This window comes from Schistocerca serialis, chromosome 2, assembly GCF_023864345.2.
Source record: "Schistocerca serialis cubense isolate TAMUIC-IGC-003099 chromosome 2, iqSchSeri2.2, whole genome shotgun sequence".
Lineage (NCBI taxonomy): Eukaryota > Metazoa > Arthropoda > Insecta > Orthoptera > Acrididae > Schistocerca > Schistocerca serialis.
Window position 1 is genome coordinate 256852900 of NC_064639.1, and position 26969 is coordinate 256879868.

The following is a 26969-nucleotide window of genomic DNA, read 5'->3' on the forward strand; positions in this document are numbered from 1 at the left end:
AACGATTTAATCTAGAAGATATGGTGAAGAAAGGCAAATCTGCATTTACACCACTTGTAGATTTAGAGAAATCTTTTGACAATGTTGACTGGACTACACACTTTGAAATTCTGAGGGCAGCATGAGTAAAATACAAAGAGCGAAAAGTTATTTACAACTCATACAGAAACCAGACTGTAATAAAAGAGTTGAATGACTTGAAAGAGAAGCAGTAGTTGAAAAGGGAGTGAGGAAAGATTTTAGTCCATCCCCCATTTTATTCAAACTGTGTACTAAGCAAGGAGTGCAGGGAAACAAGCATATATTTGGTAAGGTGTTTAAAGTATGGAGAGTAGAAACAAAAACCTGGAGGTTCACTGATACAATTGTAATTCTGTCAAAGGCGGGCAGGGAATGGAAGACCAATTGAATGGAATGGATAATCTCTTGATAAGAGTTCAAAAGATAAACATCAGCAAAGGTGAAACAAGAATAATTGAATGTAGCCGAATTAAATCAGGCGATGATTATAGAATAGATTATGAAATAAGACATTAAAAGCAGTCGACTTTTGTTATTTGGGCGTCAAAATAACTGACGATGGATGAAGATATAAAATACGGGTTATCAATGACAAGAAACGTATTTCTGAAAAAGAAATTTATTAACATCGAATTTAGATTTATGCGTTAGAAAGTCTTTTCTGAAAGTACTCGTCTGGAGTGTAGCCTTATAAGGAAGTCAATCATGGGCATAAGTATTTCAGACAAGAAGAGAATGAAGGATTTTGAAATATGGTGCTACAGAACATTGCTGAACATTAAATTGGTAGATCGAATAACAATTGAAGTAGTATGGAATGGAACTGAGGAGAAAATATACCACAACTCGCCTAAAAGAAGGGTTCAGTTGTAGGATACATCATGAAGCACCAAGGACCCTCAATTTGGAAATGGAAGCAGGTATGTGTCAGAGGGGAGTGGGGGAGGGATTAGGTTGTTCTGGCGGACACACGGTTCCAAAGTTGAGTACAGCAGGTAGGTTCCAATGGATGTAAGTGCTGTAGTTATGCATTGATGAAGCAAAGTAGTGTGGAGAGCTGCATGAAACAAGTGTTAGAAGGACTGAAGAGTATAACAACAAAGAAATATTTCAAGTATAACATTTTATTTCTGAAATAATTTTCGTGTGCTTTAATAGTTCACATGGGAGAAATACATGTGTCTACAAATCCGCTAATAAACGTAGGTAACAATACAAAACTCCATTAAAGAATATTGACCCAATAGTTAATCAAACTATTTTGGTTTCCGAATCTGTACAAAAGTGATCTTTATTTTTATTTCTTTATTGTTAAAACTGTAATTGAGTGATATTTTAACATATTTTAATAACTCGCAGGCAGTTTTCTAAATGTATCTATAAACAGGTATTGCTAGCAAAACTTCAGTCATTGCTAAGCAGCCAGCTGAATGTAGCTGTGGTTAACCATCTGTATTTACTAAATCAGTCGCTAAGTGTAGCAATCGTCACTAACCATTGATATTGTTTATGAAAGCCCAGTGCTTGCTTCTAACACAATCGTGCTTTCAGAAGCATAAAATGGAGAATAGACCTACAATTTTTTCCCCTGCTTAATACACGCTAGCAGACTAAAGATATAATCCCGGCGTGAAACAAGCCGTATAAGAGAGGCAACGAAGTGGATTTCCGAATCCAGCATCACCCGCAAATAGCGATAACAATGCAAGTGAAGCTTGACAAGGTCCCAGGGGAGAGACGGCGGTCTTAATGTAATTAATTAAACAAATAAAAACTTTTAATACGTACACCGCAATTTTCCTATCGCAATTAAAGTTTGATAAATACTTTCGGCTGCTATCTGCAACTGTCTTTAGATCTGTAACACATGTAGGAAACATAGCCTAAGAAAATTATTACAGTCAAGTAGAATACAAAAACAATGTTCAACACTCAGCAAAAGCATTGGAAAGCATCGTTAACTCTAGTCATGCAACAACATGCATTCGTAAGCAGCAAAACCATAACAGTGAGCAAGACGAGTTGTAGACCTATCGAAAGAATTGTAGACGAGAAACCTCAAAAGGCTTACTCTACTTCCAAATGGATTTTAAAATATAAAGATAATAATGGCATATAGTTAAGGTTACGAGGCAGCGAACTTTATTATGTCCTGAACTGGCAACTGGCAATAAAATCCAAAAAGCTTGTGCCTAAGTCGAGCTAATTTTAAAACCATAAAAGTAACAGGGGAAGGAAGTTAAAAAGTAAAAGACAAGGAAGCTTTTTGGATTTTATTCATGATTTAACGCGTTACATAGGATCTGCTACCTACAAACGCCATGTTGCCAGTTCCCGACGTAATACAGATCGCTGCCTCGTAATCTTAACTTTATTTTATTATTATCTTTATATTTTAAAATCCATTTGGATGTAGAGTAAACTTTTTGAGATTTCTGGTCTACAATTCTTTCGACAGGTCTGCAATCTGTCTTGTTCCTTGTGGTGTTTTCAACTTCATACTGTTATTGTTGTCGTACGTACAAATGCTTATCGTTGCATGATTACAGTTAACGATGCTTTCCAATGCTTATTCACCGCCTTTTCATATTTTGAGCGGTATGTTACCTGATAAACATTATCATAGTTTATACTACACTGTTAAATGACTTTGCCAAATGTTCACTTTTACACGTAGAATTGGCTCCCCATTATTTTTGCTCAGGTTTTGTACGTTGTTTTTGTATTCCACTTGATTGTACATAATTTACTTAGGCTGTTTCCGGCATGTTTTACACATCTAAAGATGGTTGCAGATAGTAACCGAAACTAGTTAACGAACTTTTTTACTTTTTACTTGTAAAAGTATTTTGTTTAACACATAATAATGTACGTTTTCCATAGTGAATTATCTCAAGTATTGGAATCTGAGTCGCATATATTTTTTCAGAGTGGTCAGAGGTGAAAATAAATAAATAAATACCACATTATAAAATGTCAGTTAAAAGGGAACGATTTTTTTAAGTAAATTGTAATTGATTGCTTTAAAAGCAACATGTTACATAGTCACAGAAAAAGGTGCAAAAATAGCCATGTTCTGTTATGCAGGAACAAATGACACAACAGTTTTCAAAACAACTTCTTTAATGGATTTATCAACTTACTTGATTTGTAATGTGACCATTTTTCTTTGGGAATTCGTTCATCCACATAGTCCACTCCAGCATATGCGAAAATGAAGCGTATGTGTTCTGCTTTCCCTCGGGCATTGAAGTAAATAAGTTTATAGGCAGGTGCCATTGTACCTGTAACAAATATATTAATTAATGTTGGTTGTTCTTGATTTACTAAAGGAATGTGCAGGTACATTGGAGAGGAACGCCCAGTACGTAAATACTGACTCGTTGCTACAGTAACATTGAGAGTGGCAATAGTAAAAACGGTGACTCATACAGTCGTAACAAGTTGTGTTACGAATTTCCTCTCATCTCTCATCCTTTCATTCTTTTCTTCCCCCCGTCCCCTCTCCCGTTCCTCTGTGCTAGTGATTTACTGATAATAAACCTGTTGTGAAAAACATCAGTACACCGTTTGAAAAATTTAGCAAATTTGAAATTGGATAAACTGCTGTCCCATGAAACAATGGATATTCTGGAACTTTTGTCAATGAGTTATTTGCTAACGTCGTATATTTCTCATATGCATTCAGTAATTTCTGTTTAAAATGGATGTCGAACACAAGCTGTCTAATTGTGCCATTCAAAGATTTTCAGACTTCGTATCTTGCTCAACTTCAACACAGCGGAAGTGTCACTAGAGTACAAAAGAAAATAGTTTTCAATTCTGCGCTATCAGCTTATTACATCGAATGTTCCAGATTGTGGAGAAGTAAAAGATTGTGTCAGGAACAGTTCAGAGAACATTGACTGTTCTGTTGTATCATTTCAAAAATCTCGTATGATTCGGACGCCGACAGGCTGACTAGAAAATTGGTTATGCATTATTTCACTTATGTTTTACTCATACATCTCGTTGTCATTCAAAAGTACGACATGAGACGCAGCAGAAACCAACAAATTGTGTTCTGAATCAGCCAAACCTCAAAAACGTGTACTTTGTAAGTTCGAAATATTTGTTGAATAACGTTGACATTGTTTGCTCAGATGTACCACTACTGATAAATATTTTGTACGCACAAACCTAGTACTTATTAAACATAAACTGATATCAAAAAATTAAAGAGCATCTATGAGTACACCTCACTCTAAAACTAAATGCGCTTTATATCTGAATATAGTCTTTATGTTGCTACTTAATGTAGTAATACAATCTCTGCAAGTGTGGCATTACATTTCTTTCAACAGGTAATTGAACATCGAGTTTTTAAAAAAATTGTCTGCGCTTATACGTGCTCCATGTGATTAATTTTAACACACAAATACAGGGTGCCTTGGGTGGGCTGGAGATATACAAAAACATTTGTTTATACTTCAGTACCTGTTAAGGTTTGCCGGCCGGGGTGGCCGAGCGGTTCTAGGCGCTATAGTCTGGAACCGCGCGACTGCTACGGTCGCAGGTTCCAATCGTGCCTCGGGCATGGATGTGTGTGATGTCCTTAGGTTAGTTCGGTTCAAGTAGTTCTAAGTTCTAGGGGACTGATGACCTCAACAGTTAAGTCCCATAGTGCTCAGAGCTATTTGAACCATTTTTTTGCTGAGGTTTATAACTTCATTTGTCCAGTGTTGAAGAAAGAAGCTCAAACATTTTTATGCGTCTTGGTACAGTTCAACGCAGGCCTGTTTATAGCTCAAGAGATATCGAAATGTACTCCACTTCTCGCCACATGTACGAAGCATGACGGGTGTTATGGTCTCCACTGTGACGTAGATCCTTTGTCTCAAATCTACTAGATCTCAAACCATTGTTGTGTAAACAATGTCCTTGATAAACTCCCACGCACTGAAATCCAGCAGAGTCAGATCAGGAGACCAAGGGGGCCGGAACGAGACCATTCAGGAAACCTGCGATCCAGTGCTGAGGAAATGCCTCATGGGAAAATGTGGTAGCATCCACACGATTAGGGTGGGGGGCGTGGTAGGCATCATCCTACTGGAAATTGACACTGGGAGGCCTCTGTAGAACTGAATGGTTCGCCAATAGGTCGAGATAGGTGTGCCCTGTCACTGGTGCGCATGTGCCATGCGACTCAGTGCTATTCGTGAAATGGTTAGGATCACATTTTGGAGAGAGTTTCTATCGACTTCGTATTAAATAAACAGCATGAAATGTCGTGTTTTTTCTTTATAAGTACTTGTTTGTTTATACTTCTAGCATCCTCTTACGGGGACTAGCTCACCGCGCGAGTCTTTAAAAGCAGCTACCCCTACTTGTAGGAGGCCTTTGCCTCAATGGGACAACACAGGCTAGTTTCATTCATTCATTCATACTTCTAGCGCAGGAACCCTGCGTATTTTGTTTACAACGTCCTGAAGGGATTCTTGGGTTATCTGGGGGCTGTGGAAATGGGCCTGACTCTTAGCATATAGCAGCCGACGGAGGTGAACCAGTGTGGGGGCAACACGTCGTGCTTTTGTCACACAGTGATTACACTACACGTATGCTTATTGGTTTGGCATGGCACAGCATGACAATCGCTTCGTAACTGCTATGGTGGTTACAGGTATAGTGTGTGCAGATTAACATGGCCGGTAGAAATGTAGTTGTCAAGACAAGCGTGAGGGGAGCACTAGTGGTGGGGGTTGAGGGCAGGCGGTCCGCACACTGTAGGTGAAATATTGAGTGCTGGAGGTGAAGTGCCACTCTAAACTGAAGACTATGCTCACATTTTTTGTAAATATTAAGTGGATCCCCTCCACGCCCACAACTGTATGGTGACCATCCAACAAGATCTACTGCCACATCTGCTTTGGTTAGTATTTAAAAATAATTCCGCTGAAAATGCAACAAAAGCTTCTATTTATTTCCACATTACTTGTTAACCATTCGTAACTTTCAGAGAAGCATCACAAATGGTGAATTTTGAGAAAACCCACATTTCTTTCGTTGCCATGTTAAAATTTGCTTCTTTTACCAAAACATAGCGATTTTTACACACTGTCACTACCATGTGCAGATGCAATCGTGAGAGAATTCTGAAACTGTGGCCTATTACGTTTATTAATCGAGGAACTGAGGACAAGTAAAATCAATAGCTTATGAAAAAGAATATCCTCAGTACAAAAATAAAAGTGTAATGTCTTCACTTACGTTGCTCCAAAACGTACAGCATTTTTCGTTTCACCAGCTGTCGATGGCCCTTAGAAATTACATTCTTTGATCAAAAAAGTCTGTAGTTAGTGGAACAACACAGTATATAATGAAGTTTCCCATAATAACCACATCGCAAAATACTCTCCTCTTTGTGTGATATTTACCATAATTTCGTTTCGATATCTCAAACCGTTTAAGAGATATGAAGAATGTTACGTATGTTTCATTCTGGCTTTAACAGTTGCACTCATGATCGAAAATGAATGTACTACGTAGGATCAATTTTCCCAAGATTAGTGACAGGTAGAGACTTCTACCAAAGTCTAAAGAATAACTCAGTATGTTATGTAATTTGATATGCAGCAACATGTTATGTAGTATGCACCAGAACGCAAAATCATAGCAACCCCTATTCTCCATTGCAAACTTTTTCGAATTTTACACAGCGCTTACTTAAATGGAAATATCACAGTAACTATAACCAGTAACAAAATGATGGGTATGTCATCGTGAAACTGCAATGCGTGCGCCTCCATTCTATCTTCGCAGCGCATCACTAACCGGCCGAAAGTGGGCAACAATGTGGGCCTCCCCTTCCAAGTAAACGAATGGACTTGCCCAACTCTTCGGACGAAAACTGGTCACTGTGCTCTACCCACCGTACCCTGCGTGGACTTCACACCATTAGCGGACCGGAGTCGACCGGCTTCTGCCAGTCTAGAAATAGGGAGACCTTTTTCAGGAGGTTATGTACAAATAGTACACGTGCAAGATAACAGATAATGGATTTTGAGAACAGTGATGCAAGTGCTGTCAATTTTCTGGTGGGTGTACACGGGAAAGATTGAAAGCGCATGAAATATACATACGAGGATGAGTCAAATGAAAACATTAAATATTTTTTTAAATATTATTTATTGTGCAGAAGTGGTACAAAGCTGTATCACTTTTCAACATAATCTCCCCCACACTCAATGCAAGTCCTCCAGCGCTTACAAAGTGCATAAGTTCCTTTAGAAAAAAATTCTTTTGGTAGTCCGTGCAACCACTCATACGCCGCGTGGCGTACCTCTTCATCAGAACGGAACTTCTTTCCTCCCATTGCGTCTTTGAGTGGTCCAAACATATGGAAATCACTTGGGGCAGGTCTGGTGAGTATGGTGGATGAGGAAGACACTCAAAATGCATGTCTGAGATTGTTGCAACTGTTGTACGGGCAGTGTGGGGCCTTGCATTGTCATGTTGCAAAAGGACACCTGCTGACAGCAACCCACGTCGCTTTGATTTGATTGCAGGCTGCAGATGGTTTTTTAGGAGATTTGTGTATGATGCACTGGTGACAGTGGTCCCTCTAGGCATGTAATGCTCCAAAATGACGCCTTTTTCGTCCCAAAAGATAGTCAGCATAACCTTCCCTGCTGATGGTATTGTTCGAAACTTCTTTGGCTTTGGTGATGAGGAATGGTGCCATTCCTTGCTCTCTCTCTTCGTTTCCAGTTGGTGGAAGTGAACCCAGGTTTCGTCCTCAGTAAAGATTCTTGCATGGAAGCCATCACCTTCTCGTTCAAAGCGCCGAAGAAGTTCTTCACGACCATCAACACGACGTTCTCTCATTTCAGGAGTCAGCTGCTGTGGCATCCATCTTGCAGACACTTTGTGAAGCTGGAGCACATCATGCACAATGTAGTGTGCTGACCCATGACTAACCCGTAAACATGCTGCAATGTCGTCAGTGTCATTCGGCGGTTTTCCTTCACTATGGCTTCAATTGCTGCAATGTTCTGTGGAGTCACAACTCGTTGTGGCAGACCTGGACGAGGAGCATCTTCCACTGATATCACACGATTTGCGAACTTCCTACTCCATTCGTAGACTTGCTGCTGTGACAAACTTGCATCACCGTACTGAACCTTCATTCGTCGATGAATTTCAATAGGTTTCACACCTTCACTACGCAAAAACAGAATAACAGAACGCTGTTCTTCCCTGGTGCGAGTCGCAAGTGGGGCGGCCATCTTTATTCTGATACTGCGACGGTATGTGTGCATCTGCACTATGCTGCCACCTACAGGCCATTCTGCACGCTGTTTGTAGCACGCTTACCGACTTACAGGATAATGGCGCGAAATTTCGATTTGTTATTACAGATTTAAGGTTTTCATTTGACTTACCCTCGTATCTGGAGCGCTAAATTTGATGCTACGAGAGACTGTAAAATTCGTAGGAAGGAATTATTCTGGGTATGTAAGCGTCTTCTAACGGTGTACCGCAATATCGTGCTGGTCTGATAACTGCCTAATTCAGTCACTGTTATAATCCACAATATACCGCCTATAACGTGGAAAGGGTAAATAATCCTTAACCACATACAGATCGATCTGAATGTTATGGAAAACTTCAACATGGCGGGCAATGCAGACGATAGGAATCTGTAGGTACGCTGTACTCAGTTATCTGAGTTTTCCATACAGATAGCATACGTATCACTATGTGCAACAAGACGTTGGGGCCTGACGCATTCCTCTCTTAAAGAAGAGTATATTTCTGTTGTCTCTGCTGAACTAGTATCTTCGACATGTATGGAGATGTCACGACAAGGAAGAATATGACTTATTGTTGCTTGTTTAATTCGCAGGAATGTAAGTTGTCCTCTTAGGTTTCTGCCTAAGCACACACTTGGATCCTGCCTAACCATTCAGTCGTAAAACTTATGTATTCGGATATAAACAGCCAAATATTTATTTCATCTTTAGTTTTATAATCAGACAAATGTAAATAATATAGAATATTGCGGAATATACTTGTATTACATTCATAGGAAAGTCCTAGAATGTGTTAAAACGCTAAGCTGAAAAAGAAGAAATAGCAAACAATACGTGAGTTGGAACTTAAATAGTGGCAACAATGCTGTGGAGACATTATGCAATGGAATCTACTATTTTCGCTGATAGCACACGTTGTTGACATACCTATCTTCTGTACTACTGTGATGGTGTTATCCTAACGCATTACGTTCCTCCCTGCCAAACCGTCAATTCACAGTATTACTGTTCGTTTTCGGAGTGTCACCTGCGACCAACTTTGCGAAATTAGCGGCGACACTAACTCATCATTTTGCACGACAATGCGAGGGCGCATACAGCTCAAGCTGTAGCTGCTCTGTTCGGTCGATGGGACTTAAGTCCTTGTAACTTTGATTTGATTCCGAAGATGAAGGAACCACTTCGTGGCATTCGCTTCAGAACTGTTCCAGAGATTCGACAGGCAGTAGACCGCTCCATTTGCACCATCAACAGAGCAGGCTCTGCTAACGGTATACTACGCCTTCCGCATCGCTGGCAACGGGTTCTACACAACACTGGTGACCACTTTGAAGGACAGTAACAGGTGAAAACATGTAACTCTTTTGTATCGGTTGTGAATAAATGATGATGATGAAGTCCCATACTCCGAGGAGCGTAGGGAACGATGCGGGAGACCCGCACCGCCTACTAGGCAAGGTCCTAGCAGAATTGGTTTGCCATTGCCTTCTATTTAATTTATGCGAACCTACTTTCTTCGACTCTTTAACCACTTCTTCTTTTGTGTTGGCCATTGTAGTGTCTCTTGAAGGCTTATGTTGTTGAAGCATCATAAAGTAACATTTAAGTATAAGGGTGACGCTTTTACGGTACATCTTAAATGTGCCATTGCCTTGAAACAGCACACTTGGAGACGCTGGGGCGTTTGAAACAAGTTACTGCCATAACACACAAGTCAGTATGGTGGTATCTCCAAAGTTGTTGAATATACGAGTACAGCAAAGACCAGCAGCAGAAATATACCCCCTCTTTGTGAGAGAAATGCATCGGATCCCAATGTCTACTCTACGTGCATTGTATAAACGCTGCCTCTGCTCTACCTTCAAAAATTGGAGTACCATTTCCCAAAAATTTCCTCTCCATTGCAAAGACGATACAGAAGATACTTTTCAGAGTGTATGCACATACTTATCACCAGCATTTCTCTGAAGTTGTCCAGCTGGGTGAAGAGGCTCATCTCAATACATCATTTAAACACTTCATCTTTTTTGTTCAGGAATTCAATTTGATTGATCGAAAAGAATTAGAGCCTTTACAGGAATTAATGGAGAAGCTAACAGCAAAAGAATGCCGATAAAAAGGAAATGCTTTCAAATACTCTGTGGGGACAATATATAAAGTGAACAAAATATATTTACATACGTTTGTATAGTTTTTGTGTAATTTCTCACATGGTGCCGTTACATAACTTGTCATGCGTTGTTGCACATTGTTCCTATTGGAATGTCTGTTAGTCCAGATCACAAAGTGAGAATGAAAAATATGGTGGAAGAAAGATTGTACAGTAGTCGTGGGAGATAAGTTGTACCCTGTAGCGGATGTGACTTGTGCATTAGTTAGGCAGTGGACTCACAGTTGGGAGGACTATAGTTCAGAGCCCCATCTGGTCGTTCAGATTTAGGTTTTCATGGTTTCCCTAAACTACTCTAGCCAAATGTTGGGATGTTTCTTTTGATGGGAACATCACTGATTTACGCCCTCACCCCTGCTCATTCACAAATTATGCTCAGTGTCCAATGACCTCATTGTAGGGGAGATATTAAATCCTGATTTCTCTTTTCCGTGGCATCAGATGTGTGGTGAAATTCTCAGTATTCGCTGCACATGACACGTGAGAGTTATTAATATCAACGAAAATAAATATAAGATGTTGGAATTATAAATAGATGAACAGTAAGAAAAATTGTACAGTAGTCGTGGGAGATAAGTTGTACTCTATAGCGGATGTGACTTGTGCTTTCTGAACCGTCTAGTCGCATCTTACTTGAACCAGTAGCACACACAAGGTAAATGAGCACAGTCAAAGAGTTCCTAATCCATCGCCAAATATAAACGCAGACAACTCATTACAACAAATGTAAGAACCAGAAGCATCTCCTGCATGAACTACAGCAAGTCTTCAATGTTGACAACCTTTGTATGTTAGGTACTAGTACAATGTGTGATCAAAAGTATCCGGACACCCCCATGAACATACGTATTTCCTATTAGGTGCATTGTGCTGCCACCTACTACCGGGTACTTCATATCAGTGACCTCAGTAGTCATCAGACATTATGAGAGAGCAGAATGGGGTGCTCCGCGGAAGCCAACGGACTTCGAACGTGGTCAGGTGACTGGGTGTCACTTGTGTCATACGTCTGTACGCGAGATTTCCACACTTCTAAACGTCCCTAGGTCCACTGTTTCGAATGCGATAGTGAAGTGGAAACGTGAAGGGACACGTACAACGCAGAAGCGTACAGGACGACCTCATCTGTTGACTGACAGAGACCGCCGACAGTTCAAGACCACCACACAGGAATTCCAAACTGCATCAGGATCCAATGCAAGTACTGTGACAGTTAAGCGGGAGATGAGAAAACTTGTATTTCACGGTCGAACGGCTGCTCATAAGCCACACATCACGACGGTAAATGCCAAACGACGCCTCGCTTGATGTATAGAGCGTACACATTGGACGATTGAACAGTGGAAAAACGTTGTGTGGAGTGAAGAATCACGGTACACAATGTGACGATCCGATGGCAGGGTTTCGGTAAGACGAATGCCTCATCTGCCAGCATGTATAGTGCCAATAGTAAAATTCGGAGTCCGTTGTGTTATGGTGTGGTCATGCTTTTCACCGAGGGGGCTTCCACCGCTTGTTGTTTTGCGTGTGGCAGAGTGTTTACACCACAACAACATCCCTGTAATGGACTGGCCTGCACAGGGTCCTGACCTGAATCCTAAAGAACACCTTTGGGATGATTTCGAACGCCGAATTCCTGCCAGGCCGCACCGACCGACATCGATACCTCTGCTCAGTGCAGCACTCCGTGAAGAACGGACTGCCACTCCCCAAGAAACCTTCCATCACCTGATTGGACGTATGCCTGCTGTCATCAAGGTAAAGGGTGGGCCAACAAAATATTGAATTCCAGGATTACCGATGGAGGGCACCAGGAACTTGAGTCAGTTTCAGCCAGGTGTCCGGATACTTTTGATCACATAGTGTATATCAACAATGACACCTCCATTTGCTGCAGTGCCGAAATGAAAGTCTGCGGACTGGCAACACATCAAGTTCACTCTCAAGGTTTTCAAAGGGTAACGCATTTTTTAACTTTAGCGTAAACGTACACTGTCTGGTCGAAAGTATCCGGACACACCTATGTAATGCGGAACTGACCACCAGATGTCACGAGGGGCGGACCTGCCGGAATAAAAGGAGGTGAGGCGTATTGGGTTGCCTGCAGAAAAGCAGCAACAGTAGAAGAGGAGAGCTCAGTAACTTCGAATGTGGAATAGTTACTGAATGTTACCCAAGTAGCAAATCCACAAGTGGCATTTCAACCCTTCTAAAGCTGTTAAAGCCGACTGTTGATGATGACATTGTGAAGCTGAACGCAAAGAAACAAACACAGCCAAACCAAGACCAGGCAGACCTGACGTTCTAACGGACAGGAACTGTCGAGCAATGCAGAGGGCGGTTGTAAAAAAAAATCGCGTGAAAACAGCAGAAGGAATCACTCGTGAGTTCCAAAATGCTACCAGCAGGCCAGATAGCACAATGATCGTGCGCAGGAAGTTAAAAAGAATGACGTAGGGAGTTAAAGAGAATGGACACAATGATCCGGCAGCTCCTCATAAACCACTCTTTGCTGAGTGCTAAACGGCACATGAGGTGGTGTAAAGAACGACGCCATTGGACACTGGATGCCTGGAAACGTGTGATTTGGAGTGATGAATCATTCTGTACTCTGTGGTAAGCTGATGGAAGGGATTGGGTTGGGCTAATGCCTGGAGTACGTTGCCTACCGTCGTTTGTAGTGGCAACAGTGAAGTACGAAGCAGGTGGTGTTATGGTATGAAAGCTGTTACCGGATGCCTTAGCAAATATCCCAATGTTTGTTCTTCAGATAATCGTTTTCCACACGCAGTTTTCCTCGCTAGGTTCTTCTGCGACCTCTTCATTTCAAGTTTTCGTTTTCACTTATTTACATCATCTTGTAGGTGAATATTGCAAATGGACTCACAAAATTCTGCGCCCAAAAGTGCTAATTTTATAAACATCTTCCTAAATTCCAAGTAATTTTTTACACTAGTGGAGTTTCTACTTTAAATCTTCCTTTCTCTGTGCAAAACTGCTAGCGTATCTCCTTTGCTTATGCTAATGTCTCCTCCAATTTGCGCAAAACACCATTCCCTTTCCTGCTATTCATCTTTCCTTTATTTGCCGTAAGTCCTTCTTTGCCGAATAAACTAATGTTGCCGCTCAATTTTTCTTTGTGTCTTGCTTGTTTTTTCACCGGTATAGGGCTATGTCATCTTGGAACCTTAGTATTCTTCTGTTTTCTTTGCACTGCTGTACCCAATTTGAAATTTTCCTCTAATCACAGTTTCTTCGAGGTATAAGTTTAACAGGCATATGGTACGCTGCAACGCAGCAAAATAAACAGTGAAAACATGTGGATTCATTTCTGTCGAAAAAGGAGAAGGCTCAGCATATTCGGACAACGGGATGCTGAATGTTTCTTGGGACTGCCAGGGCGTGGTATGGTGCTAACAGATTGTTCTCGTAAAAGGCAAACCGTCGCAGAAGCATAATACCGAAATATCCTGACGAGGTTCGCCAGGTTGTTAAGATGGAGCGTCGCGGGATGTTGTCGTTTTGCTTTTGCCCCCCCCCCCCCCCCGCCCCCCGACCCCTCCCGTTATGTTGCAGCCATTTACAGACTGACGACGAGGTGAATCAAATTTTAAATTTTTAACTCTGCAGCGGAGTGTGCGCTGACATGAAATTTCCCGTCCTTTTCTTTTAGCGGGCAAGTGGTCTACCAACTGAGCAATCCAAGCGCGACTCACGACCTACCTCATAACTACGCTTCCGCCAGTACCTTGTACCCACATTCCACACTTCACAGAAGTTTTACGAAACTTTCGGGATTTGCCTGCAAAAAGCAAAGATCCCGAGGTTGAGTCTGGTACAGCACACAGTTTTAATCTGCCAGGAAGTTTTACATAAGAGCACATTCCGCTGCAGAGTGAAAAGTTCATTCTAGAGACATCCTCCAGGGTGTGGCTAAACCATGGCTCCGAAATATCCTTTCTTCTAGAACTGCTAGCCCCACAAGTTTCGCAAGATAACTTCTGTGAAGCTTGGAAGGTAGGAGATGGGGTACTGGCGGCAGTAAAGCTGTGAGGAAGAGTCGGAGCCGTGCCTGGGTAGATCACTTGGTAGAGCACTTGCCCACGAAAGGCAAAAGTGCCGAGTTCGACTCTCGGTCCGGCACACATTTTTAATTTGCCAGGAAGTTTCATGACGACGAGGTGATTTTCGTGAGGGACCTTCGCTGATCAGTGAAAATGCAGACTTCTTCAACTGAGTCTTCAGCAAGTCATCCATCGTTCGGAAAATTGTGTTGCAATTCGTGAATAATTGCAGGAGAACTTACCACCACCTCCCAGTTCCATGGTCGGAGCTTTATTTTTTTCCTAGTTGACCAGCAAACCTCCGATTCTTTAAAGAATTGAACTCCCCTGCATAGAAAAGCTTCAAACGTCTCATTGCTTTTACGAACGAATAATGTGTTAACTACATTCCCAAAAAAAAAAAAAAAAAAAAAAAAAAAAAAATACGACGCACCACGGACGAATTATCCAAATGGGACGTAAATCGATAGATGCGAATTACATGTACAGACAAACAAATGACTACAGTTTCACCCCTGATGCACCCCGAGAGAACAACGAAAAAAAAAGGTTAAATGTGCGACAAATGACCTGCACCAACATCTCCCTGTCTCTAGAATGGGACATCAGTCTACCATTAAATCATACCTCGTTACAACCCCATCTCAACCGATTAATTGGTTGGTTGGTTGGTTTGGGGAAGGAGACCAGACAGCGAGGTCATCGGACTCAACGGATTAGGGAAGGACGGGGAAGGAAGTCGGCCGTGCCCTTTCAGAGGAACCATCCCGGCATTGGCCTGGAGTGATTTAGGGAAATCACGGGAAACCTAAATCAGGATGGCCGGATGCGGGATTGAACCGTCGTCTTCCCGAATGCGAGTCCAGTGTCTAACCACTGCGCCACCTCGCTCGGTACCGATTAATTCATCCACTTTCTGTCAGCCTTTAATGCAGATGCAGGTCAGTTTAGAGGTAGATGGTTCTCTTTTCCAAGAAAGCATCAAAGAGAGCAGTCAACCTGCATGTATTGTAAGTAGGCTGTTTAGGTTTTTATGTTGGTAACGTCACTCAGCGCTCTGTATGAAAATCACCGACTGTGCTGTGTGCAGTCTGTGGCTGGTTGGACTCATTGTTGGAATATTCGCTATTGTAGTGTTGGCCAGTTGGATGTGAACAGCGCGTAGCGTTGTGCGGTTGGAGGTGAGCCGCCAGCAGTGGTGGATGTGGAGAGAGAGATGCCAGAGTTTTGAGAGGTTGCTATAAGCGGATTATCTGGACGTGTGTCCGCCAGAAAAAGAAAATTTGTAAAGGTGGATGTCATGAATTGATATATTTGACTTTTGAACACTATTAAGGAAAATACATTGTTTGTTCTGTATCAAAATCTTTCATTTGTTAACTATGCCTATCCGTAATTAGTGCCTTCAGTAGTTAGAATCTTTTATTTAGCTGGCAGTATTGGCGCTCGCTGTATTGCAGTAGTTCGAGTAACGAAGATTTTTGTGAGGTAAGTGATTCATGATAGGTATACGTTATTGTTAGTCACGCCCATTCTTTTGTAGGGATTTTTGAAAGTCAGACTGCGTTGCGCTCTAAATATTGTGTGTCACCTTAGTGATGATAAGAATAAGTAAAGAGAAAACTGTTTGAGTACCTCGAGTTTTGCTCAGCTGTTTGAAAATCAAATAACTTAAGAGTTTTTCCAGCACAGTCATTCATAGTTTTTCTAAGGTGACGTTACAGTATTACTATCACCTCAATAGACATACAGTAGAATGTTGTTAAAAAAACGTACAGCAGCTGTTTGTGAGGTATTTGTTAGCCGACACCGCATGGTTGTGATTGGTGGAGATTACAGAGGAGCACTTCGTGAATACTGAAACTTCCTGGCTGTTTAAAACTGTGTGCCGAACAGAGAATCGAATTCGGGACCTTTGCCTTTCACAGGCAAGTGCTCTACCATCTCAGTTACCCAAGCACGACTCAGGCCCCGTCCTCACAGCTTTACTTCTGCCAGTACCTCGTCTCCTACCTTCCAAACATTACAGCAGCTCTGCTGCGAACCTTGTAGAACTAGCACTCCTGAAAGAAAGAGTATTGCGGGGACATGGCTTAGCCACAGTCTGGGGGATGTTTACAGAATGAGATTTTCACTCTGCAGCGGAGTGTGCGCTGATATGAAACTTCCTGGCAGATTATAACTGTGTGCCGGACCGAGACTCGAACTCAGGACCTTTGCCTTTCACGGGCAAGTGCTCTACCAAATGAGCTACCCAAGCACGACTCAGCCCCCGTCCTCACAGCTTTACTTCATACACACAGCTTACTTTCATATTAACGCACACTCCGCTGCAGAGGGAAAATCTCATTCTGGAAACATCCCCCAGGCTGTGGCTAAGCCATGTCTCCGCAATATCCTTTCCTTCAGGAGTGCTAGTTCTGCAAGGTTTGCAGGAGAGCTTATGTAAAGTTTGGAAGGTAGGAGACGAGGTACTGGCAGAAGTACAGCTGTGAGGACGGTGCGTGAGTCGTGCCTGGATAGTTCAGATGGTAGAGCACTTGCCCGCGAAAGGCAAAGGTCCCGAGTTCGAGTCTCGGTCCGGCACACAGTTTTAAACTACCGGGAAGTTTCATATCAGTACAAAATCCGCTGCAGAGTGAAAATCTCATCGTGAATACTGTTTGTTAGGGTTTAAAACCTCTAAACAGCCCTGCACGACGATTGCGATGTGTGTTACGTGCATCTAGATGCTGAACAACTGGTGGAAGAGACGTCTGCTGGTTCTATTGACATGAGAAACGCATACGACTATAGGTATTGAAGTTCTAGTTGAGTTTGTGAAATATAAGGATGATCTGGAATCTGATGTATCATTAATATAGGCATTCGCTAAAAAATACGAATGCAAGTTCCAGTTTCCTCTATTTTCGCGTTTTCATGTAAAGCTGTTCACAGACGGGATAGGTTTCTAATTACTCAATGCAGCACGTCCCACATAATGAAATCGCTAAAGTTTCAGGTTTCTGAAGATATAATTTCCACTCTTTATGTCTGTAATTACACTGTGCAAGCGATCGGTAGCATACCGCTACGTGCTTGATGCAGAGAACTAGCCCATAAATGGTAAGATCTTTTGGAAAATCATGTGAATATACATATGTTCTTGTAATCCCAGAGTCTGGAGATGATCGCAGCTCATTGCAGAAACCACGGCAGGAAGCAGGCCAGACAGCACACGGTACTGTTAACTGACGCCTTTGTGTCAGGGGAACCAGCCCAGTCTTTGTACACCAGTTTGGGAAGTGACGATGTCCGCGGAGGGTGCTCTTATCACATATCAGGCCAGTGTGTGCGGTGGCGGCAGTTGACTCGTGACCGCTGGCCGCGGTCGATTACCGATAGACCTCGCGAAAAATATTTAGCGCTGCAGCTACATGTTCTGCATGTGCTCATATTTTTTTTGGATTTCTCTGTCTTCGCGGCATATGTGCAAGTTTCTGGTGGTTGATAGATATATGCAGGATGCAGAAGTGGTGCAGGATAGGATATGGTATGGTGGTACAATCGTTTGTGGTGCTAAAGGCTGGTTGGAAATCGATTTCACGCCGAAAAATTCAAGCTTTCCTCGACAGTAGCAGAACAGTGTAATTGAGGAAGTGGCTTTGGCGATAGTTTCCGTATTTCATAATCTGTAGACCACTTCTGCAGAGTTTAACTATCAGTGCAATATGACTTCTAAAATTCTAGTAATTTTTCCATATGCGGAAAGTGGTAGACAGTGGTCCCACACTGTCGGCAGCAATTTGGCGGGTAAATTCAGTAAGAACCAATCGGAATGCTCCATTCACAGGAAGTTCCATTATGTCAGAGAGTCACAAGACGTCCTCTGTGCAGGGCATAGGAGCCTCTACAGACTGGTGCGAACAAGATGGGGGCAAGGTGTCTGGAAAGTTCCGTGACGTCTGAGAGTCACGTGATGTCCTTTTTGTTCCAGTATTCAGAAACAAGTCCAAGCGGATCAGCCTCTTCTCGATCGGATAGGTGGGATGCTGTCCCCTACCCGCCACTGTGGCTTTAGAGCATCTCCACACCAGCGGTTGTAGGACATCGAAATTCACCGAAAATTCCCGTCATTTTTCTCGTCTGCAGCACAAAATGGTTCAAATGGCTCTGAGCACTATGGGACTTAATATCTGAGGTCATCAGTCCCCTAGAACTTAGAACTACTTAAACCTAACTAACCTAAAGACATCACACACATCCATGCCCGAGGCAGGGTTCGAAGCTGCGACCGTAGCGGTCACGCGGTTCCAGACTGTAGCGCCTAGAACCGCTCGGCCACTCCGGCCGGCCGTCTGCAGGACAGTTCTTGGAATTCTGTTTGTATTATTTTCATGATCTGCTGTGGGTTTCGAAATATGTTATGATATGTAATTGTTCTGATTTTCCCATCTGTGGTTAGTCATCTTGGTGCTTCGAGAAGTGAGGAAAATAAAAAATAAGGGCTTGACATCCTTGACTCCAGCAGCAAATATAGGCGAAACCCATTCAGGTTTTAGAGAAGTGATGAACACAACAGCTGCTGTTGGACTCGGAAATTTTTCTCTCTCTGGCTGTGCCTTCAAACAAGCAATTAAAACTCAGAAAGTGTGTAAGCAGGCTGCTTAGGTTTTTACGTTGGTAGTGCCACGTAGTGCTCTGTATGAAAATCGCTGGCTGCGCTGTGTGCAGTCTGTGGCTGGTTGGACTCATTGTTGGAATATTCGCTAGTGTAGTGTTGGGCAGTTGGGTGTGAACAGCCCGTAGCGTTGAGCAGTTGGAGGTGAGCCGCCAGCAGTGGTGGATGTGGGGAGAGAGATGCCGGAGTTTTGAGAGGTTACTATGAGCGGACGATATGGATGTGTGTCCGTTAGAAAAAGGAAATTTGTTTAATTGGATGTCACAAAATTATATACGAGGGCAGTTCAATAAGTAATGCAACACATTTTTTTTCTCGGCCAATTTTGGTTGAAAAAACCGGAAATTTCTTGTGGTATATTTTCAAACATTCCCGCTTCATCTCGTATAGTTTCATTGACTTCCGACAGGTGGCAGCGCTGTACGGAGCTGTTAAAATGGTGTCTGTAACGGATGTGCGTTGCAAACAACGGGCAGTGATCGAGTTTCTTTTGGCGGAAAACCAGGGCATCTCAGATATTCATAGGCGCTTGCAGAATGTCTACGGTGATCTGGCAGTGGACAAAAGCACGGAGAGTCGTTGGGCAAAGCGTGTGTCATCATCGCCGCAAGGTCAAGCAAGACTGTCTGATCTCCCGCGTGCGGGCCGGCCGTGCACAGCTGTGACTCCTGCAATGGCGGAGCGTGCGAACACACTCGTTTGAGATGATCGACGGATCACCATCAAACAACTCAGTGCTCAACTTGACATCTCTGTTGGTAGTGCTGTCACAATTGTTCACCAGTTGGGATATTCAAAGGTTTGTTCCCGCTGGGTCCCTCGTTGTCTAACCGAACACCATAAAGAGCAAAGGAGAACCATCTGTGCGGAATTGCTTGCTCGTCATGTGGCTGAGGGTGACAATTTCTTGTCAAAGATTGTTACAGGCGATGAAACATGGGTTCATCACTTCGAACCTGAAACAAAACGGCAATCAATGGAGTGGCGCCACATCCACTCCCCTACCAAGAAAAAGTTTAAAGCCATACCCTCAGCCGGTAAAGTCATGGTTACAGTCTTCTGGGACGCTGAAGGGGTTATTCTGTTCGATGTCCTTCCCCATGGTCAAACGATCAACTCTGAAGTGTATTGTGCTACTCTTCAGAAATTGAAGAAACGACTTCAGCGTGTTCGTAGGCACAAAAATCTGAACGAACTTCTCCTTCTTCATGACAACGCAAGACCTCACACAAGTCTTCGCACCCAAGAGGAACTCACAAAACTTCAGTGGACTGTTCTTCCTCGTGCACCCTACAGCCCCGATCTCGCACCGTCGGATTTCCATATGTTTGGCCCAATGAAGGATGCAATCCGGGGGAGGCACTACGCGGATGATGAAGAAGTTATTGATGCAGTACGACGTTGGCTCCGACATCGACCAGTGGAATGGTACCGTGCAGGCATACAGGCCCTCATTTCAAGGTGGTGTAAGGCCGTAGCATTGAATGGAGATTACGTTGAAAAATAGTGTTGTGTAGCTAAAAGATTGGGGAATAACCTGGTGTATTTCAATGCTGAATAAAACAACCTCTGTTTGAGAAAAAAAATGTGTTGCATTACTTATTGAACTGCCCTCGTATATATATATATATATATATATATATATATATATATATATATATATATATATTATTACTTTTGAACGCTACTAAGATAAATACATTGTTTGTTCTCTATCAAAATCTTTCATTTGCTAACTATATCTATCAGTAGTCAGTGCCTTCAGTAGTTAGAATCTTTTATTTAGCTGGCAGTATTGGCGCTCGCTGTATTGCAGTAGTTCGAGTCACGAAGATTTTTGTGAGGTAAGTGACTCATGAAAGGTATAAGTTATTGTTAGTCAGGGCCATTCTTTTGTAGAGATTGTTGAAAGTCAGACTGCGTTGCACTAAAAAAATATTGTGTGTCAGTTTAGAGATGATCAGAATAAGTAATGAGAAAATAGTCTGAGTGCCTTGAGTTTTGCTCAGCTGTTTGAAAATCAAATAACGTAAGAGTTTTTCCAGCACTGTCATTCTGTTACATACAAAGGGGAAGTTTCAAGTGGTGGGGGTCCTATTTAGAGTTACAGAGATATTTATTTCGACTTCCAAGTGTCATCATCGTCTTGGCGTGTAAAATCGGATATTTCAGCCGATATCGGTTTCGGGATCTGTAGGTTCATTCGCGACTGACGAATCATTTCTTATTGACATAGCCTAGAAAGCAAATGTTCATGTAATTCCAGAATCCGGAGATGGTCGCAGCTCCAACTACAGCTCTCACAGTGCTTTGTGTACATGTGTGTTTCGAGTAGTAGTTTTGTGATATACAATACATTCAGCATTTGCAGAGTTTTGTGACATCTTCAAGAGGCAGGAAGTGCTGCGGCTGCCGGAGGCCGGAGCGGAGCGGCCCAGCGAATGGCTCCATACAGCGGCAGCGACTCTGGTGGGCAGCGAGACGCGATCGCCAGATATGTTTAGCGTGATCTGTGACAGTGTAATTACCTGGTTCCTTTAGCTACCGGAATAAAAAAAAAAGTAGCGCAATTGCTTAACATCGTCGAAACTGGTAAAACACCAACACCAATTTCGGAGTGTATTGCGATTTCAGAAATAAATGAACAATATTCTTAAACAAATTGTTTACAAAATGCCTTATGCATGCTATGTTAGCCCGTGTGAAACTGGGATAAATACTAATTGAAGTGGGAAAGCTGAAAGTGATGTGATTATAACATTGTGACTATTCTTTGTATTGTATGTTGCCAGTGTGATGTATTTCATGAAATTTAAGTCTGTGTGGTTGGCATGGGAGAGTAACAAGATAGTTTCAGAGGCTATGGGTTATGCATGTTCCTTTTTTTACCGCTCGGTCTGGAGGAAATTTTCGTAATGATGGGTGTGAGAGTCGAAGTGTGAGATATAGAAAAAGATCCACCATCCTATCCAGAAAGTGCACTGTAGCGTTAAATAATTACGAGACCAAAAGATAGAGAATCACCAACGTAAAGCCATGCCCACTGGGCGGAATTTCTCATGTGTTATTGTTGTAGGTTATAGAATTTGTGTGTTTAGGTTATAGAATTTATCGGAATAAATAAGGTAGTGAAAAGAAAAAGATTGGTGGCCTTTTCCTTCGAATAGTATGTTGTCACGATACCCAGAATTTATAATGTGTGCGCCATTCATATTCAGTGCGATGGCCACGTGTTGATCAAAGCCGTTAAATAAGAAAGAATATGTGGTATTGCCAGTGTGTAGTGAACAGTCAGAGTTGTCTAAATTACTAATAGCCAGATGTGCGTTTCCGTACCCGTTGCGTAATATTCGAACAGGAGAATAACTTGTAACTTAATTGTGAGTACTATAGTTCATGTTACTCGATAAATAAGAATGAGTCCACTCGCTTGGCAGACCACTCATCTTGCAGGCCTGACTGCTTGATGCCACAGTATGAGCAAGGCATGTGGGTGCCTCTCACCCCATTACCGTACTACTAATGTTAGCTTCGAAGTCAAGGAAATCAAAAGATACGGCTATTTATGTCACATGTTTTAATACTTGCAGACTCACTCATCAGAATCCTTAGAGTGCTTCCCCTTGGTCTAGAATCATGAAATTTGGCAAGGAGCAAGGTTTCACACTATAACCAAATGAAAATACCCGAAAACTGTGCATTTATAATTATATTAAATGAAAAAATATTGTTATTTGTTAACCTACCTCAAACATGAAATTAAAATATTCTCGAACATCTTTGAATCCCTGGGGCCGATATCTTGGCACTATCAATGTTGATAACAAGCAAAATTAGGAGAGATCCTCGATTCCCAGAATGGGTGAACTGTGTATGTACATAATTTTGTACAGAACCCTCAGTGCACTTGTCCTCCTCGCACGTGGCCTCCCTTTTTATTGTCTAAGAATGTACTTGACATTAAGCATGTAAGGGAGAAGAAGTTTGGAAAAGGTTTGAAATTACGCTTGAAGTCTGTCGGAAGTAGATAAGTGCTCTCACTACTAAACACTGTATGAATATAATCTGCCTAATTTGCGCTCCATTTTAAGTGAAAGATAGATTTTCACGCATCTCACTGTTTATGGCGTCATATGTCCTGAACTCTGTGCCGTACAACGATATAATTTCGCAGGTAAATTTAGTGATATACGTCGATACTGTCTGTAAAGTGAGTTGCGAACAGATGTAGCAGTATAGAAGTAATAAATTAAAACGTCATGCCTGATGTTGAAGTTGCATTGCGCGCAATTTTGAGCAGAAGCTAGTTTTTCACGCATCCAAATGTCTACGACGTCATATCTTCTGAGCTGTGAGGGGAAATGATGAAATTTTGCTGGTAAATTCCGTGGCATGCATCAGTACTGTCTGCAAGCTGTGTTGTGAATAGAGTCTGTAGTAAAATAGCAATAAATTGAAACGTCATGTCTGATACTGTAGATTTACTTTATGAGCAGTGAAAGTGAGTAAGGGATAAACTTTTTACGTTTCATAATTTTGTGGAGGACTTCAGAGAGAAAAAAATTTCTTAAGGGTTTGAATTTATGTGTAAATATGTCGCTAAGGCACTCATTCTCAAGTACTGGGTGGGTAAAGTACGAGTGTTTGCGTGCCGTCAGTTACGCTCCCAAGATAAATACCGTTTGTGATTGTAATATTTGTCTTATTGTGTCTTAAAATTTTAAAATGGGTGTATACCTCTTAATGAATTGTTTATGACATCATTTTACGTTTTTAATTTCGTCCAATAATTACAAGAAATACTAAAAATCACATTTTTGTTGGAATTCGTTAAGTAGGCAACCTGCAACTCGTTCAGGGATAATCGCTTATAAAAGACGATGTCCCGACTGACTGACTGACCCTTCATTGCCCAGCCCAAACCGCTGGTCTGAAGAGGGTGTTGATATTATACTGTAGATGTCGTGTAAGACGGGATTTTTGAAATTCCACGCCTAAAGGGGTGAGATAGGGGAAGAAAAGTTTTTGAAAATATGTTGCCATTAAGGTAATTAGAGCCACAAAAATTGGTATTGGTTTCTCGACCATAAAAAAAAGAAATACAAGTTTCAGCTATTGTTGAAATTCCACTCCTAAGGGGGTGAAAAAGTGGGTGTAAGCTTTTTGAAAACAAATCGTTCTTAAATAACTACAAAATCATTTTTGAGGCTATGGCTATGAACATTGGTATTTGACTTCTTCGTTAGAAATTATAAAACACCTGTTTCAGCATTTTTGGAAATTCAGCCCCTCGGAGGATGAAATAGGGGATGAAAATTTTTACGAAAATATTTTTTTATATTAAAATGCTTCTGAAGCTAAAATCTATGAAAATTGGTATTTGACGTTAAAAGAAATTTATGTTAGGGAATGAAAGTTTCTATGGAAATATCACCACAAGAACTCAAAAGGCATGATTAAGGAAGGCCTCTGTCTCCAGCTACCAGAATAGCTTTTTGGTCAGAAGTTCTTTCGGAAAAGACCATGTTTCTATCGCCTTAATTAGCGTGAAAAGCTTAGACGATGTTGCAATTTGTACGTAAAAGTAAAGTTCGAAAAACAAAAAAGCAAAAATCTTTGCAGACCATACAGTCGCGAGAGAAGCTGCGGACAATAAGCTAGTAGATAATTAAAATGGTACGACTGCCCCTTGTGGGCACTAACCAGTACCTTGTACGTTCACATAAAGCCAAGTGTCAGAAACGTTCCACGACAACAGAGTGTGATTACTGTCGGAATGTGACAATTTCAGGAAGTAGAGACTTACATCGATCTTAGATGAAGGCAGGTAACATTATGACTGCCACAAGGGAAACGGAAAAAATTCTTGCCGACAGAGGATAATAAATCCGGTAGCCTCTATCGCGAAGTTTCACGAACTTTTGCCGATGCCTAGGCAGATGCGGTAATGCGATGGATTTTCAGCCCACAAATCCCGGTCCCGTTTAAATGCTAATGAAATCCATTAAGGGCGTTAACCAAAGTGACGGCGTCGCGCTCGCTAACGGGATGAAGACGGAGTGTGCCGAGGCTGGTTTACCGCTCCTTAAGGTGTAATGGAATTTGGCCGTTGCGGGAGCTAAGCGGCGCTCCGATACTTGGGTACGAGCGCCTCACGTTGTGAGATGCGCAACCTGCGAACGTATTCAAGTTACCTCCAAATAGTGTTATCCCTTCTTCATCGTCCACCTTGTTTGGGGTAGCTTCTTTTTTTTTTGCGACTGGCTTTCCTCGTGGTTTTCCGCCTTCGAGAGAAATCAAATTGCGTGCGTATACTGTAACGCTTCAGCTGTGCGACTGGATTCGTGATTCCCTGTCAGAAAAGTCACAGTACGTAGTAATCGACGGAAAGTCATAGAGTAAAAGAGAAGTGATATCCGGCGTTCTCTAAGGAAGAGTTATAGGCCCTCTGCTGTTCCTAATCTACATAAACGATTTAGGAGACAATCTGAGTAGCTCTCTTGTGTTCTTTTCAGATGACGCTACCAGGTGTACCGGTATGAAATGAGCGTTTTTTTTGTGAAAATGAAACACTAATTTTGAATTGAAAAGTAAAAACATTTTATTCAAAGTACTGACCATTGCTTTCTATACATTTTGACCATGTTTCTGGCAATTTGTGGACACCGCGCAAATATAAATGTTCGTCTTTTGAAGCAAACCAATCAGACACCCAATTTTCGACTTCTTCGTAGGAATCGAAGTGTTCCTCAGCCAATGCGTGTCCCATTGATGAAAACAAATGGTAGTCGGAAGGGGCCAAGTCTGCTGAATAGTGCGGGTGGGGTAGCAGCTCCCAGCCAAGTGTTTCGATTGTATCCTGAACCACTTTTGCTTTGTGTGCAGGTGCGTTGTCGTGTAAAAAAATTACTTTGCTATGTCTTCTGGCCCATTCTGGTCTTTTTTCGATCAATGCATAGTTCAAATTGATCATTTGTTGTCTGTCGCGATTAGTATTCACAGTTTCATCGGGTTTTAGAAGCTCATGAAACACCATACCTTCCTGATCCCACCAAACACAGAGCATTGTCTTCTTGCCGAATCGATTTGGTTATGCAGTCGATGTTGATGGTTGTCTCGTATTAAACCATGATTTTTCCCGTTCAGGATTCTTAAAATAAATCCATTTTTAATCGCCAGTAACAATTCGATGCAAAATTGATTTTCTTTCATGTCTTTGAAGCAAAATTTGACAAATGGTTTTTCGGTTTTCCATCTGACTGTCATTCAATTCATGTGGCACCCATTGTCAACACTTTTCGATCTTTCCCATAGCTTTCAAACGGTCAAAAATTGTTTGTTGTGCAACATTTAGCATTGCTGCCATTTGCTTCTGACTCAAAGTATCATCTTCATCCAATATTGCTTGCAATTCGGCGTCTTCGAACTTTTTTGGTGGTCTTCCACGTTCTTCATTTCTTACGTCAAAATCATTATTTCTGAACCGTTGAAACCATCTTTTGCATGTTGCTTCTGATAGAGCATGATCACCATATGCCTCGACAAGCATTCGATGCGACTCTGCAGCACTATTTTTCAAATGAAAACAAAAAATTAATGCTTTCCGCAAATCATCACTTTCTGGTACAAAATTCGACATTGTTAACACGATGAAAACATATGATGTTGTTTGTTCCATGACTAGATGTATGCTAAATATCTCTGACAGATGTCATACCAACCAAACAAAAAAAAAAAATTAAGGCTCGGTGACAACAAATGTT

General features: G+C 41.8%; 1 protein-coding gene across 1 annotated transcript in view; it reads right to left on the minus strand.

The window, feature by feature from the left end:
- LOC126457020 (glutathione S-transferase-like) overlaps nucleotides 1–26969 on the minus strand; it is a 350438-nt gene that overhangs the window by 56880 nt on the left and 266589 nt on the right. Inside the window, exon 3 of the mRNA XM_050092991.1 lies at nucleotides 3165–3305. Coding sequence (XP_049948948.1) covers nucleotides 3165–3300 — 136 coding nt within the window. The 5' untranslated portion in view covers nucleotides 3301–3305. The remainder of the gene's footprint in view (nucleotides 1–3164; nucleotides 3306–26969) is intronic.